The 17124-nt window shown below is 40.4% G+C and overlaps 1 protein-coding gene across 1 annotated transcript in view; it reads right to left on the reverse strand.

Moving 5' to 3' along the window:
• The window catches only part of MTOR (mechanistic target of rapamycin kinase), a 145501-nt gene that overhangs the window by 95943 nt on the left and 32434 nt on the right, over positions 1–17124 (reverse strand). The window contains exons 20-25 of the mRNA XM_012791400.3: positions 7505–7591; positions 4260–4427; positions 3677–3789; positions 3227–3389; positions 1992–2084; positions 894–1040 (exon numbers count right to left, since the gene is read on the reverse strand). Coding sequence (XP_012646854.2) covers positions 894–1040; positions 1992–2084; positions 3227–3389; positions 3677–3789; positions 4260–4427; positions 7505–7591 — 771 coding nt within the window. The remainder of the gene's footprint in view (positions 1–893; positions 1041–1991; positions 2085–3226; positions 3390–3676; positions 3790–4259; positions 4428–7504; positions 7592–17124) is intronic.

A 17124-nucleotide genomic window follows, 5' to 3' on the forward strand; every position in this document is an offset into this window, starting at 1 on the left:
ACTGTGTTCAAATCTTCATGGGCTTGGCCAAAAGAAGAGAACAAGTCAACTGGGACACAGACCTGCCCAGAGTTCTTTACCTCTATCTGCGGTTACATGTGGAGTGTAGCTGCTGTGGGTCAGCTGCTAATACATGAAGAACACCATGTTGAAATCCAAACTGGGAACTGCTTACTGCCACCAGAAGCACTAAAGACTAATGGAAAGTGTGGAAAACATGAGACCTGGTACATTTATTTAAAAGTTAGTGAAGCAACTATGATTATTCTATTTAGATTCACTAGAGAAGCTCTCAAACTACCTGTTTTTAGGTGGCTGGCTGGTCGCATATCTAATGAAGAGCTGGTCACAGCCCAGGCTTTGGTCAGCAGAGACAATTTGGTAATTACCTGCAAGGATCTAAAACCTCAATACCCAAAGTGTGGACCATGGACCAGCAGCATTGCATTAACTGGGAGCTTGTCAGAAACACAAAATATCAGCCCCGCCCTCAGACTGCCTGCATTGGAAATCTTCAGCAATTGGTAAGCCCAGTGAGTTTGAGAAACTTGAAAAACACCGTTTTAAAGAGGTTGCAATCTCAATGCTAAGGAGCTTTGCTCCATTCATATAAAAAATGAGAACGTTATTTGCAACAAAAGGTTCTACTATCAAAGTTATAAGGAAGCACAAAAGAACACTTTGTTCTCTACTTTTTCTCTAATTAAAAAAAATTACCACTTGGACATGTGTAGAAAGACAAAGGACCTGTGTTCATGGTATCTAGATTTCCAGAAAAATACTTGGGCTGGAATTTTGTTGGTTTAAACTGAAGGTAGCAACAGCTGAAAGTCTTGAACAGGAGAGAACAGCAGAGCTCTTCTTCCCTAGTTCCCCGGAAACAACGGACTTGCCTTTTGGAGGTTGATGGTGCTGACGTGCAGTTTCTTCATGGGTCCCGTTTCTACTGGTCCACTAGCCAACGCATCCCCTTGGCCACTCCTAAGCATTCGATGCTGGTAAATCAAAGGGTCCTCCTCTTCATCAGCAAGGGTGTATCCCTACAACCAGACATGTATAGAAAACACATGCAACTCCACTAGATGCTCCCAGTTTAGAAAACATATAGACAAAATGAGCCACGGGTGGGATGAATCCCCTACCAGGGACCAGTCTTTGCTGGTACTATCAAGCACTGACAGTAATGCAAGCATGTAACCACACAACCATGAGCAAAGATCAAACAACCATGAGCAAAGAAGTGTTCAGAGCAAAGGCAACAAATACCACCCCCCCCGCCTGTTTTTTCTATGGCCCAAGGGTGAAGAATGTTTTTTTTTTTTTTTTTGAAACAGTTTTACTCTGTTGCCTGGGTTAGAGTGCCATGGCGTTAGCCTAGCTCACAGCAACCTCCAACAACTCCTGGGCTCAAGCAATGCTACTGCCTCAGCCTCCCGAGTAGCTGGGACTATAGGCATGCACCACCATGCCTGGCTAATTTTTTCTATATATTTTTAGTTGTCCAGCTAATTTCTTTCTATTTTTAGTAGAGACGGGGTCTCACTCTTGCTCAGGCTGGCCTCAAACTCCTGAGCTCAAACGATCCTCCCGCCTCAGCCTCCCAGAGTGCTAAGATTACAGGCGTGAGCCACCATGCCCGGCCGAAAGAATGGTTTTTATACCACTAAATGGTTGGAAAAAAAATTAAAAGAAGATTAATATTTTGCAATGCAAGAAGATTATGAGAAGCAAATTTTATTTGTCCATAGTGTTACTGGAATGCAGCTGGGTTCATCATTCACACACTGCCTATGGCTGCTCTCTGGCCAAGCAGTTGTAACAGACACCACTTAGCCTACAACGCTGAAAAAATTTACTATCTTTATAGAAAAAGTTTGCCAATCCCTAGTTTAGAGCTAAAAGGCTAGATATACTCTCATAGCTAAGATTACAAGAATACCAAATAGTAAAGACAATGGGGTACTTCAAAACAGAAAGGAAGTGAAGTTCACCTTGACAATTCTGCAGATGAGCACATCATAGCGCTGATGGTTGATTCGGTGTCGCACCAGAACTTTATTCACCATTGGAATGAAAATTTGGTACTATAAAAGAGGAGGTGGAAGAGATCAGAAACCATTACTTTAGAGAGTAGAAAAAAGGATAGGAAACCCCAACTGTGTTATAGCCATTTCTTCTGGGTTTGTGCCTGGCTCTGCTGCATTCAGAAGAATCCCTCTCTACCACCCACTGCCATAACCCTAGTCCAAGTCCCATCATCTTCCACGTGCCTTACTATGATGGCCTCTTCACAGTCCCTGCCCCCACAGCCTATGCTTTCACACAGCATTGAGAGTCACCATTTTAATATATCATGCCACGCCATATTTTTTCTGTGTTCAAAATCCTGCAAAGACTATCCAGTCTTGTTCAGAGTAAAAGCCAAAGAACTTACAATCACCCACAACAGTGATCTGCAAGTTCTAGCAGGCATCAGAATCACCTGGAGAACTTGTGATTCAAAAGGTGTGAGGGGAGGCCTCCAAGAATGTGCATTTCTAGCAGGTTTCCGGGTACATAGATACTGATACTGTTTGCCCAGGAATCATGTTTGAGAAGCAATGGCCTACAAAATCTAGGCTCTACCCTCATCCCACCTTATCTCCATCATCTTAACTCCAAACACTTCCCCTTGCCCACTCCTCTGATGTCACACTGTTCTCTTGCTGTGCCTTGAACTCTTCAAGCAAGCTGACATCTCAACCTTTGGAGATGCTATTTCTTCTGCCTTCATCCAACTCTCTGGGATTAGGACTTCATTTTATTTAGATCTCTTCTCAAATGTCAACTGATGAGAGAAGTTTTCTCTGTCTACCTTAAGTAAACAGTATTTCTCTCCTCTGGTGAATTTAAAAAGTCAAGATAACAATAAAAAGAAAAAAATTCTTAAAAAATAAATAACAAATAGCATTTCTCTCCACTTACAGCCATAGCTCTTATGAGACAACTGTGTTTATTTGCTTTGCCTCATTGGAATGGAAGCTCCATGAGAGCAAGGACTTTATTCTGGTTACTATGTTATCCCCAGAATAGCACTTAGCCCACACAGATGGCTGGCAAATAATTCCACGTTCTCTGATGGTAGCTGAGACCTTAGACTAGACTAAAACATAGAGTGGCTCATGGACAAAGTTCACTTCCCAAATAAGGCAGAAGAGTACCCATCTGTTTAGAACTCCTGTCTTACCTTCTTCCCCAGCTGAAAGACAAGTGAAGACAAAGTGTCCATGGCTGTGGAACGCAGTTCTGGGCTCTGATCCAGAGTTCGAACAATAGGGTGAATGATGCGGGAGGCGTAGTCAGTGAAGTCCAGGGACTCCGTCAGGCGGTCCACTGTCTCTAATGCTGCCCTACAACAATCACCAGCATGTAGTAACGGCTAACACACAATCTCGGAGTAAGAGAAGGAATGGGAATGAATGGCTTCTGAGGTATTCTGGGTGACACAGAGCCAGCATATAATCCAGTGGGATGGGGACAGTTACGGTTTCCATAAACCTAGGGCATTTCTAGACTAAAATAATGGGAGTTGAAATAACAAAAAATCAGAAAGATAGCCTGGGAACTTAAGAAAAATATATTTTCTACAAAACATTAAAAGCTTAATGATCCTTAGTCCCAAAGGGCAGGTGCTTACTTTCGGGAAGGCAGTGGAACTTCAGGGGCATCAAACAACTTCACAATAGGAGGCAACAACAAATGCAAATAGTCATCCAGGTTGGCACCAAACAGCTGGATTGCAGCCAACAACTGTAAAAGGGAACAAGAGCATGGCAATGAACAAAATACAGTCAGGTTTCAAGTATCTAAGGATGTGGAAAGCAGTGATAGTATGGATTAATTCAAAGTTATGTGGGGACTCTGAGAAGCCTTTATTAAGTGGCCTTGAATTATATTCATTTGATTGCACTTTTTTCACCCCCATTTTATTTGTTTATGTATTACTTTGCTTTCTCTGAGCTTATTTCAAATGATAAGGAATCAGCTGCTGGATAATAGAGAAAATTGGTCTGAGATAAAACACTGACCAAGATTAATCCATTAAAGGAGCTATGAAACATAAGTATAATCAAGAGAGAATTATAAACATTCTGTACACTGCAAATTGCACATATCAAGTACTGGTATTCGGTCCTGTGGAGTGGGCCTCAACCTGCTACTCAGAACAGGGCTCTGTGGGAAGCTGAAAATCCTTCCAGAGGATGTCCCGAGTGACTCACCTTGATGGAAACAATGCGGCCTGGGCTGTTGTCATGCATGAAGACGCGCAGCATATGCGGGATCAGCTGGGGCAGGTAGAGTTTAAATTCACCCCCAAGAGCTACCACGATTTGCTCAATGAGGAGAATGATCGTGCTCTGGATTGAGGTGTTCATAACCCAGAATTCCTGTAAAGAGGGAGGAGGCAGAGAAGCTTAGTCAGGTACCCTTCTGCTGAAATGTGAGTCAAGGAATTTAGATGGCCAGAAAGAAGCAAAAATGTAGTGAGCATATTCTGCCCCAAGATGAACTTCACACCAGCCTCCTCTATGCAGGCCCTTTTTGTATCCTACCCTATGTCACGGCCATACTGAACAAATTCAGCTGCATCTTCCCAGAGGTACCCAGCTACCTCACTCCTCTGTGCTTTGTTTGTGCTGCTTCCTTTGCCTCGGACCCAACCTTCTCCGCCTTTTTTTTTTTAACTGTACTACTTCAGGAAATGAATATTTTTGTTTGTTTTTAATTTTTTTTTTTTAAGTGATGGAGCCTTGCTACGTTGCCCAGGCTGATCTCCAACTCCTGAGCTCAAGCAATCCTCTCACCTCAGTCTCCCAAATAGCTGGGACCACTGGTGTGAGCCACCACACCTGGCTTCCCATTTCCTGCTCAGTTAAGCCCTTTCAATCTTTCTAGACCTGGTTGAGCCTCACTTCTCCTGTGCAGGCTTTCCTGTTGTCCTTCCATGATCCACTTTGGGTGCCTTTACACTTCTCTTTCCTAGTACCTGTATACTTAATTTGCTTGGCCATCCTCCCTCTACTAGACTGTAGGCTATTTAAGGGCAAGAAATCTCTGAGTCACCTCTGTATTCCTAGAATATATGAGAGCATTTAGAATATTCTAGCCATTCAAACACATGTTTACAGAATGAACAGATGACTAAATCTAAGTCACTCTAAGAGCTCTGAAGTGGTCTAAGATGAATACTTTGGTACCATCCAATCTCTACTAGAGGGCGAATCCCGTGTTGTCAAGATTTCCTGCCTTTTCTGGGTTTAGACTTTGTTAGATAGCATCTGACAATTGTCCCCCACAAAATCTACCCATCAGTCCTGGACAGTGCCACAAAATGAGCACTTTTCTACACCCACATGACTGTATTCCACATAAGTTACTAAAACAAAAACTTGGTAATTGGCTAGATATCCTGCCTTGGTACTATAAGGCAAACTACTAGTCCACACTTCTGACTCCAGGAAAAGCTGTCAATTCAAATGAATTAAAAAATATAGTTGCCCATTACCTTCCTTAAAACTTCCACAGTAGAAGATTTAATGATAACAGAAACCCTACTAATGATGGCAACACATGAATATTAATAATACCCTGGGGGCCCTAAACCATCCAAAGTATAAGTCAATAAAAATAAGGATAATTCCTTGGATGAAAGGCTTTTTAGAAAGATAGTCTGTTTAGAAAATAAAAACCATACTATTAATAGAAGATGTTGGTAAAACTTATTTTCTTTCTACTTGGAGAGAAGTATTCTCTCTCTGAAAAAGCTATGTTCTCTAGATAAAAAGCTTTTCCAAAGAAACATTGCAGATTTTATGGACTCCACAATTTGTCTGATGTTCATTCACTTGGATGACACTCTGGCTTCTTTAGAGAAAGCCTGCCCACCCTGCAACTTTATTATCATTAGCTCCTCGTGTGGGTGCTCTACCTCAAAGAAGCCAGGCTGCCTTTCGAGGGATGCCAGCTGGATGGATCACTGTTCAGACTATTTTCTTCCTGGGCTCGGGGGAGCTCATTAAAACGCCCAGCACCAGCAGCCAACGGGAGGCCCCCTGCACCTTCTCTACCTGGGGCGAGCAAAAGCTGAATTTCATGAGGCTCCTGCCTCAAATCCCTGGTGTTTTGCTGAGAACCCTGAGATGACTGTAACATGGTCATATCATATGCCTGTGTTTGGTCTTTTCTGGAGGAATAACAGGTTACTTCAGCTCCCAACCATGAGTATGCTGCTTCCTCCTACCCCTCCCCCCAAGACCAGCCACTGGGCTCTTTAGCATTCTGCTGAAATCTTCCTTGTACAGAGGCCTCTGTGGCAGGAGTTAGGGAACAGAGCAGCTTTGAATTATTTATGCATGTAGGAGTTTCTCAGCTCAGAGACCCAGGTGCTGGGAAGTTCCAGTTTTAAAGCTAGCCATTTGGATTTTAGCTCTCCTGCATCCTCCACACTAACTACAAAGGCCTGGTGTGTAAGAAGAGAAATCCTCCTCCAACTCTTTAAAAACTTGCCATTTCTGCAAAGCAACCTTCCCAACAGAAACATTTAAATTACATAGAACAGTAGGAAAAGTGATATTGCCATCAATGGGATGTCTTCTGGCACCTGCTAATGCATATTATAAAACCCTGAGACCTGAGTCTTCTCTCCTGTGCCACTATAGTCAGAAGGCAACATTCATGCTTTTAGAGGTAGCAGGATAAAGCCTCCCCTTGTTCCTCAGAGCCTGACAGGAGTCTGTCATATTTAACAGCCCCAGGAAAACCTAATCTCCTGTCCCCTCTTCAGGCTGTGGTTTTTTTTTTTTTTTTTGAGACAGAGTCTCACTTTGTTGCCCAGGCTAGAGTGAGTGCCGTGGCGTCAGCCTGGCTCACAGTAACCTCAATCTCCTGGGCTCAGCGGTCCTTCTGCCTCAGCCTCCTGAGTAGCTGGGACTACAGGCATGCGCCACCATGCCCGGTTAATTTTTTGTATATATATTTTTTAGTTGGTCAATTAATTTCTTTCTATTTTTGGTAGAGACGGGGTCTCACTCAGGCTGGTTTCGAACTCCTGACCTTGAGCAATCCACCCGCCTCGGCCTCCCAAAGTGCTAGGATTACAGGCGTGAGCCACCGCGCCCGGCCACAGGCTGTGGTTTTATGAGCAGTAAGGAAGAGGGCTTCCATGGGAACGGAAAAGCACTGTTGTGATATTAAAGTGAAATTGCTTTGCTGTGTGTGAGAACAGACAATTATTCAGGATTCCTCTTCAGACTTCACACCTTGTACGTCTGTACCTGGGAGCCTGGAGCGACAGCCCCTCCTCTCCCTCAGAATCCGGTGGCCTATCTTGCTCTACTTTCTATACTCCGGTTGTAACGGCTCTACAATGACCCATGAAAAAGATGTCCACGTTATCCAAACTTACTTCTGAGCTTTCCTTGACCCAAACATGGATGAACAGACCAAAGCATTAACTTCTACTCACTCTCATGAGGGTGACTATTTCATCCATATAAGGTCTGATGTGGCTCTTCACAAAGGACACCAGCATTCCCAGCTGCTGGAACAAAAACTGAAACAGACAAGAGGTCAACAAGTTGGCATTGTGAAGGACACAGAACTCCCGGGCTTACCAAAGTCCATGTGAACGAATACACACAACTGTGGAATTGTTGCATCCCAGCATCCCAATTACTGAGAGTATGTTTCAAAGACTCAGACTTAAAGCCTGTGGGGGTGATTGGCAATGGGGGCTAAAAACCACTGTCTGGGGCTTTATATATCAGGTGAGCCAGTTACTGCATAGTAGGTGCTCTGGGGCCAGACCAGGTGTTTTGAGCTACATCTATTAGCTTTGTGACCATCATTTAGCCTCCCTGTGCCCAGCCTCTTCAGTGGGAAAATGCAGATAACAGTACTTATCTTATAAACTTGTAAAGATTAAACGGGATAATACACGTAAAGCATTAGAACAGGGACGTGAACACTGTTCAGTGCTCAATGAATATCAACTGCCATTCAAAGATCTCTGGAGTTGCTACAGACTTAAAAATGGACATGAAATCTTTAATCAACTGTAAATGTACCTTTTGTTTATTTAGCCCTAATTAATTACCACTAACACTTTCTAAAACACATACAGCTGACTCTTGATTATGGGCATTTTATTATTTTTAGAGATAGGGTCTCACTCTGTTACCAGGCTATACTGCAGTGGTATTAATCATAGCTCACTCTAGCCTTGGACTCCTGGACTAAAGCATTCCTCCTGCCTCAACCTCCCAAGTAGCTGGGATTTCAGGCCCAGATCATTTTTCTTATTTATTTATTTCTTTTTTAGAGACAGGGCCTTGTTCTGTTGCCCAGGCTGGTATCAAACTCCTGACCTCTAGCAATCTTCCCGCCTCAGCCTGTCAAATTGCTGGGATTACAGGTGTGAGCCACCACACCTGGCATTGATTATGGGTTCTACAACTAAATTGTAGTAATTAACTCAATTAATAGGCCTTAAATAATTGTGTTTCTAAGAAATTATGAGCCAAAATAGCAAGCAAATTGGGGAAGGGACAGGATAAGGAGATTCTATTTAGATTGGTACCTTAAGTGTAAGAAGAGATGCCATCTACTAAATAAAACCGGGAATTAAGGATGGCATGGGTAAGGGAAATTTCAACCACTTTCCAGGTTAAAGACTTGTCTTTAAGATGTGGTTTTATTCTCCATGATCATCAGATAGCATTACATGTCAGCATTAAGTAGCAAATCACATTTTGTCCCCCAAATTTTTACAGCTCTCTATGCCTTTGCTTGTTTCCATTAATAAGGATAATTTAGAGATGAACATATATAGTTTTTCATTCATAACCACATTTTGAAAGGTAGGTAAGTTGAGGATAAGTTAAAAGTGTTATTTCAAATAGTGAGTAATGGACTTATGATATATATCACCTCAACAGGTAAATTTATAGGACATACAAGATTGGTCTCAAAGAAGAATTTGGACTGATTCCCTAATGACAGGGATGTCAATGGCTTCTAAGGTGGTTAGAGCCAGGTTACTGGTTGGCACAGGTTTGACTCAGTAGAGCCATCCCTACCTATCTCCTGTCTCCCTTACCCCCACTGAATCACTGCTCACAGTTTTTGTGAAATGGTTCCTATAAAAAGAATACTACAGAGATCGAGGGACATGAGACTCTAAATATAAAGGTTCTTCAGCTAAATTTTTATTATGCAAAACCTGAAAGCAGGCAAAAATCTACATCGGAGGAAAAGCAAGGCAATGGAGATGGCAGAGAAGTCAGAGCAAACCACAAGGCAGAAAGAGGAAACAAACAAGCCTCCTGGTCCTTAGTGCCATTTTATTAGGTGCAATTAGGGAATGGCCGCTTCATAAGGAGTAGCCACCCAAGCATGGCAGACAGGCAAGTGCCTCAGTCCTTAGTAGAGAGCTCAAGCAGCCACCTCTTTTCTTCTCCCTTAGATTCTTTCACAAGCTTTTTTTCTTCCTTCCCCTGAACATGAGTGTTTTAAAAGAACACATACTTTTCCTCCTAAAAATATGATGGACTACATCTCCTCCCAAACTCCCCACTATGAAAAGTCTAAAAAATGAATGCATAAAAGACAAATCTGATTATTAGATTATTAGGATAGAAACTTTGAAACCTCCCACATAAAGCCAGACCTTCAAAGGACTACATATTAAGAGAAATGGTGAGTTACAAAAATAAATAAATAAATAAAATCTGTCCACTGGCAAAAGGAGACAAAGAAATTTGTCAGTTTTAATGTGGGGTCTAGGTAGAAGAAAGTCTCCCCTAAGAGGTTGCAATTTCAGGCCCACTCTCCTATGGCTTTATGGGTTTAACTACCTGTGTGGCCTGGGAAACTCTAATTCAAGAATTAATTTAAAATTCTGCTGGATCACCTGGCAGAAGCAAATGCATACACATCCTCTCTGGGGAGATGCAAATTCAGAGCAGATTTTCTAGTATTGCTCCAGGGAAAACCCAGTGGAATATATGATCCAAAATTATAAAACAAATGAGGAAATAGACCACTATACGCATGACTTAGTAGGAATAATAAACAACAGAATTAGACCTATTAAGGATTTTATGTATAATGGAATTATTAGATAAAAAATATAAATAAGTCTACTTATAATGCTTAAAGAAATAAAAGTGGGAATAAAAAAAATTGGTAAAGAATAAAATACCACCAAAAAATACTAGGCATATGTGAAATAACCTAATATAACTTAAAGAAATATAATGTAGTTGAAACTAAAAACTCAATCACAGGGGGAAAAAAAGACATAGTTGAAGAATCAGTAAACAGAAAATGGATGTGAATAAATATCCAGAATGTGGGGAGTCTCTCTGAACCTATTCTGGTTCAGGTAACTGTCCTGTGAACAAAACAAAACAAAACAAATCCAAAAAAACTAATACACACACACACACACACACACACACACTCAGAAAGATGAAAAATATGAACAAGGGCTGGGCACAGTGGCTCACGCCTGTAATCCTAGCACTTTGTGAGGCCGAGGTAGAGGGATCACTTGAGCTCAGGAATTCAAGACCAACCTGAGCAAGAGTGAGAGTCTATATTAAAAAGAGAAAAAAATTAGCCAGGCATTGTGGCATTCGCCACAGCCACAGCCCTCTGGCCTGGGCAACAGAATGAGATTCTGTCTCAAAAAAAAAGAAAGAAAAATATGAACAAAAAACTAAGAGAAATTAAGGAAAGAGTGAGAAGCTCTAACTTGTCTAATCAGAATTCTAGAAGAAAAAAATAGAAGTATAGAAGGGCAATATTCAAAAAGGGTAACAGACAAGAATGTCTTAAGAACTGATGAAAGATATCAATCCTCAGATTCAGGAAGCCCTACAAGTCTCAAACAGGAGACTTTGCTTACAAAAGAAATCCCCATGATACACAATAGTGAAGCTCCAGGACAAGAAAAACAATGAGAAGATCTGCGAAACAGCCACAGAGAAAGAAGGACTAAGTAAAAAGGAACCATGATTTCTCAACAGCAACAAAGAGAAGTCAGAAACAGTGAGATAATACCTACAGGTGCAGGAGAACCTAGTATCATATTCTTGGCTAAAGGTTTAAAAAGAGAGTGAAACAAAGACTTGTTCAGATAAACAAAAACAGAGAATTTACTTCAATGAATGCTCATAAGATAGGCCGGGCACGGTGGCTCACGCCTGTAATCCTAGCACTCTGGGAGGCAGAGGCGCGTGGATTGCTCGAGGTCAGGAGTTCGAAACCAGCCTAAGCAACAGCGAGACCCCCGTGTCTACTATAAATAGAAAGAAATTAATTGGCCAACTAATATATATAGAAAAAATTAGCCGGGCATGGTGGTGCATGCCTGTAGTCCCAGCTACTTGGGAGGCTGAGGCAGAAGGGTTGCTTGAGCCCAGGAGTTTGAGGTTACTGTGAGCTAGGCTGATGCCACTGCACTCACTCTAGCCTGGGCAACAAAGTGAGACTCTGTCTCAAAAAAAAAAAAAAAGGAAAAAAAAAAAAGAGAGAATGCTCATAAAAGGAATTAGCCTCAGGAAGAAGAAAAATGGTCCTAGAAGTACGCTCTGACATGGCGGATGGAATGATGAGCAATAAAATGTCAAGTGTGGATGAATATAAACAAATACTGCATAAAACAATACTAATAATGTCTAATTTGGTGGTAAAAAAAAAAGTGAAATACTACATAAGAAGAAAAGAAGATGGTTTGAACAATTATTCTAAGTTTCATATACTATTCAGGGAAAAGATGGAGATATTAATTTTAGACTTTGTTACATTAGGTATGTAAGTCAAAAATTTTTTTTTTTTATTTTTTTTTTTTTATTTTTTTTTTGAGACAGAGTCTCGCTTTGTTGTCCAGGCTAGAGTGAGTGCCGTGGCGTCAGCCTAGCTCACAGCAACCTCAAACTCCTGGGCTCAAGCGATCCTGCTGCCTCAGCCTCCCGAGTAGCTGGGACTACAGGCATGCGCCACCATGCCCGGCTAATTTTTTGTATATATATTTTTAGTTGGTCAATTAATTTCTTTCTATTTTTGGTAGAGACGGGGTCTCGCTCAGGCTGGTTTTGAACTCCTGACCTTGATCGATCCGCCCGCCTCGGCCTCCCAAAGTGCTAGGATTACAGGCGTGAGCCACCGCGCCCGGCCTAGTAAGTCAAAATTTTAAGGGTGAAAAAGATAAAATTGGATTTGTTACTCATACTGTATACTGGGAGATATTCCAAAGAGCTCAAAGATCTAAATATAAAAAGTGAACCCAAGTAAAAGAGAAAAATAGGTGAAAATGATGTATGCACAAAGCTTTTCAGTGCAGGATTATTTTAAATAGCAAAAGACTAGGCCGGGCATGGTGGCTCACGCCTGTAATCCTAGCACTCTGGGAGGCAGAGATGGGCGGATTGCTCGAGGTCAGGAGTTCAAAACCAGCCTGAGCAAGAGTGAGACTCCGTCTCTACTATAAATAGAAAGAAATTAATTGGCCAACTAATATATATATAGACAAAAATTAGCTGGGCATGGTGGCGCATGCCTGTAGTCCGAGCTACTCAGGAGGCTGAGGCAGCAGGATTGCTTGAATGCAGGAGTTAGTTTGAGGTTGCTGTGAGCTAGGCTGATGCCACGGCACTCACTCTAGCCTGGGCAACAAAGTGAGACTCTGTCTCAAAAAAAAAAAAAAAATAGCAAAAGACTGGAAAAAACACAAATATCTGTCAACAGAAGTACCATGTAACTGTATAAAGGAATGAAAAACTCAAATAAACTGCTATGACATGAACTCCAGACTATGTTGTTAAGTGAAAAAAAGCAAGGTTCAGAACCAATTGTTTATATTATGTTATCTTCTGAGTAAAGAATGTGCAAGGAATGTATATTTCCTTATATTTTTAAAAAATAAATAATGAAAAGATCAATTTAAAAACTTATAAAAATGGTTACTTAGGGGGAAGTACAGAAGACAGAATAAAAGTACCCCAAAGAAATCTACACCCTAAGCCCCAGGCCCTATGAATATGTTACTGCGCATGGCAAAGTGGAATTCTGAGGCTATTATTAAGGTTCAGGACCTTCAGATGAGAGATTATTCTAGATTATTTGGATAGGCCCAGTCTAATCACGTGAGTCCTTAAAAGTAGAGAATCTTTCCTGACAGTGGTCAGAGAGGAAGATCTGAGGGATGAGAGGGGTACAACGTTGCTGACTTAGAAGGCAGAGGAAAGGGGCCAAGGAATGCAGGGCCTTCTAGAAGCTAGAAAAAGCAAGGATACAGATTCCCTCCTAGAGCTTCCAGACAGGAATGTTACCCTATCAACACCTGTATGTAGTCCACTGAGATCTGCGATGGATTTACAACCTATAGAGCTATAAGATAATATATTTGTGTGTGTGTGTTTGTTTTTTTTTTTTGACAGAGTCTCACTCTGTTGCCCAGGCTAGAGTGCCATGGTGTCAGCTTAGCTCACAGCAACCTCAAACTCCTGGGCTCAAGCAATCCTACTGCCTCAGCCTCCCGAGTAGCTGGGACTACAAGCATGCACCACCATGCCCAGCTAATTTTTTCTATATATTTTTATTTGGCCAATTTCTTTCCCTTTTTTTGAGACAGAGTCTTACTCTGTTGCCTGGGCTAGAGTGCCATGGTGTCAGCCTTGTTCATAGCAACTTCAAACTCCTGGGCTCAAGCGATCCTTTTGCCTCAGCCTCCCGAGTACCTGGGACTATAGGCATGTGCCACCATGCCCAGCTCATTTTTTCTGTATATTTTTAGTTGGCCAATTAATTTCTTTCTATTTATAGTAGAGACAGGGTCTTGCTCTTGCTCAGGCTGGTTCTGAACTCCTGACCTTGAGCCATCCCCCTGCCTTGGCCTCAGAGTGCTAGGATTACAGGCGTGAGCCACCACGCCCGGCCTCATGTTGTTTTAAACCACTAAATGTGTGGTCATTTGTTATAACAACAGTAGGAAATAATACAGGAAGGAAGAAACAAGGGATAAGGATGGAGAAAGAAGCTAGACTTATCTGGATATATCTTATTTTACAGTTTTGGCTCTGGAACCATGTTAATGTTTTACATAAATAAAATAAAGTTAAATTTTTTAAAACTCAAAAGAAAATTCTAAAAATTGAAAATAAATAAAACCAAATGAGTTTAACTATAAACCAAGTTGGTTGCATCATCAAAGAGGAATAATTTCAAGTGACTTTAAACACAGTATTTTGGTTGTATACCTCTAGTAGGACACATCCTAAAAGCACCAACAAATTGCAAAAAAAGGCCTTAAACTCAGTAATTTTTTTTTTTTTTGGTAGATATTGGGGCAAGGGGAGGCTGTATTACCATGTTGCCCAGGCTGATCTTGAACTTCTGGCCTCCAGCAACCTCAGCCTCCTAAAGTGCTGGGATTATGGGAGTAAGCCACCAAGCCTGGCCCACAGTAATCTTATTGTTAATACTAACTACTATTGGTCATTTACGATTGATATATATACAAAATACATGTATATATGTATTCTCACTAAAAGAACCAGAGCTCCTTGGAAGTGGCTCTGCTAGGCTAGAGTGAAAAGTACTTGGAGTAACTTCTTTCTGACAGAAAGCAAGAAAGTCTACCTGACTTCATAAAAAAGATCCAACAATCATGTTGATTGGGATAATTAGATTGTGAAAAAGAACGGTGTCTGCAATGAATAGAACCACATATCAGATTGATCAATCTCTCTCTCTCTCTCTATATATATATATGTAAAAATATGTAAGTCCATGAGTTCGTTCATAATGATACTCTAAGGTACAGGGGTGGGTTGGGGGATAGGGGTGGTGGTGCCTGGGTCATCTTTGAAAGGTTGCTAGGGATTTCACTCATTATTTAAAAAAACCTGATAAATTAATTAATAAAGAGAGGTGTCCACCGTTTTATCTTGCCTGAGACATGGCTTCTGTGCGGGCCCACCATGAATAGCAAAGACACTCCTATTACTCAGGAAATTTCAAGGGTTTAGAGGTAACCTCCCAGGAAACAGGAAGAAAGATTGGCCAAATTCTTTATTACACAGACCCACACTAGAAATGCAGACTGATCTTTAAGGGTTCACTGAGCAATGATCATCAATTTTGACTGCCAGGTCAAATCACCCAGTGAAAGCTACAAGAGAACTTAGTCCCACTCTTCCTTGGATGTGCTGTCTTCCTGCGGCTGTGTGGAGTTGACTAGTGACAGGTAAAGGACTCTCTAAAGTCAGGCTCAGTGCACTTGCACTAAATATCAGGAGGAAGGCAGTTAAATACTTAAAACCCAACCTGGCCTCCCAAAATATGGTGAGCTTTTTACTAGGTCTACACAGAAATGATATGGATCTGACTAAGAAGCTATGGATTCTGGCACAAGCAGTACCAGGGTGGAGTTGGCCTTTGCCAAAATATCATGTGACTTACATACTTATGCCTGCCTAGAATCCTGTAAAATTAAAAAAAACAACAACAAAGGTTTAGAATAAAACTCCTCCCTTCAGCTATTGATGAAAAAAAGGAAAAGAATCATGCATTCTGCTTTTCCTGCATGATCTACATACTTCAAATTAAATAGTTGATTACACTAAGTTCTTTATTTCTAAAGAAATTTCTAGCTATTAAATCCAGAAGGAAAAATAGAAAACTGCAATTTTTCAGTCCCTAATCAAATAATGGATCTAGGAAACAACCATCAACGAACACTAAAATGATCATGAGAAGGGCTGATGGGGACCTTTATAAAGAATGGATCAGGATTACAACAACCAACCCCACTGATTAACCTACACTTCAATAGCAGTGGATCATCTAGAAAATAATGTGCTTACTAAACATTGGAATAGAAGGTATACAGTACCACCAATGAAGTACTTCTTGCCAAAAAGAATAGAATCTGACACTAATCAAGCCTCTAAATCTCACTGGCTTGTAAGAAGTTAGGACACCTTGAAGATATCATCAGCCAAATCCAGAATGGGAAATAGGACACATGACTTGGTTTCTTTCACAGATATATGACATGGAAAAAAAAAATCAGAGAGAAAAGAGAATAGAAAAAAATTAGATATATCAACCCAATGCAGACTTTATTTGGATTCTGATTTGAATAAACCAAATGGAAAAAGACATTTTTAAGACAAACAAGGATATTTGAAGGATGGGTATTAAATGATATTAAGGAATTATTGTTAGTTTTATAAGTGTTGTAATCATATTGCAGTTATATGGAAAAAATTAATATGATATCTAGAATTTACTTTAAAATGCTTGAGAAATGTGTGTGTAGGTGGGAGGGGAGGTTAAGCACATGTGGTAGGGTGTAACAAATCAAACCAAACCAACAAAATGCTGATACTTGCTGATGGGTATATGAGAATCTAATACAACAGGTTGTCTGTTTTCATTTATGATTGAAATATTACAAAACATTTTTGAAAATTAAAGGTGGACAATAAGAAGGCCAAAGATTAAAAAAAAAAAAAAGCTCAATCAAGTCCCTAAAAAAGACAGAAAAGACAAATAGACATGGCAGGACCAAAAGGAAGCACTAATAAATCCAAATATATCAGCAATCACGATAAATGCAATTGGACTAGGTTCACTTATTAAAAAGACTAAGATTTTTAAATTAGATTAAAAAGATAATCTAGCTATATTATATTTACAAGAAACTCTTCTAAAACAGAAAGTCATAAGACAGTTGAAAGTAAAAGAATAGAAAAAAACACATACCTCAAAAAAAATTGGTGTAGCTATATTAGTATTTGGTAAAATGAATTTTAAGGTATTATTAAAGATGAAGGGTCATTGCATACTGATAAAAGATTTAATTTACCCCCCTATGCATAACATTAGCAAATACACACTATTCTCAAGCACACAGGAAATAATTATGAAAATCAATCAAGCACAAGACCATTAAAGAAGTTTCAGCAAACATCAAAGAATCATAAACACAATGCAATTAAGTTAGAAATCAATATCAAAAAGAAATTTAAAACCCTATAAATTTGCAAATAAAATACTCAGTTCTAAGTAACTCAA

Source organism: Microcebus murinus, chromosome 2 (assembly GCF_040939455.1).
Source record: "Microcebus murinus isolate Inina chromosome 2, M.murinus_Inina_mat1.0, whole genome shotgun sequence".
NCBI classification, from domain to species: domain Eukaryota; kingdom Metazoa; phylum Chordata; class Mammalia; order Primates; family Cheirogaleidae; genus Microcebus; species Microcebus murinus.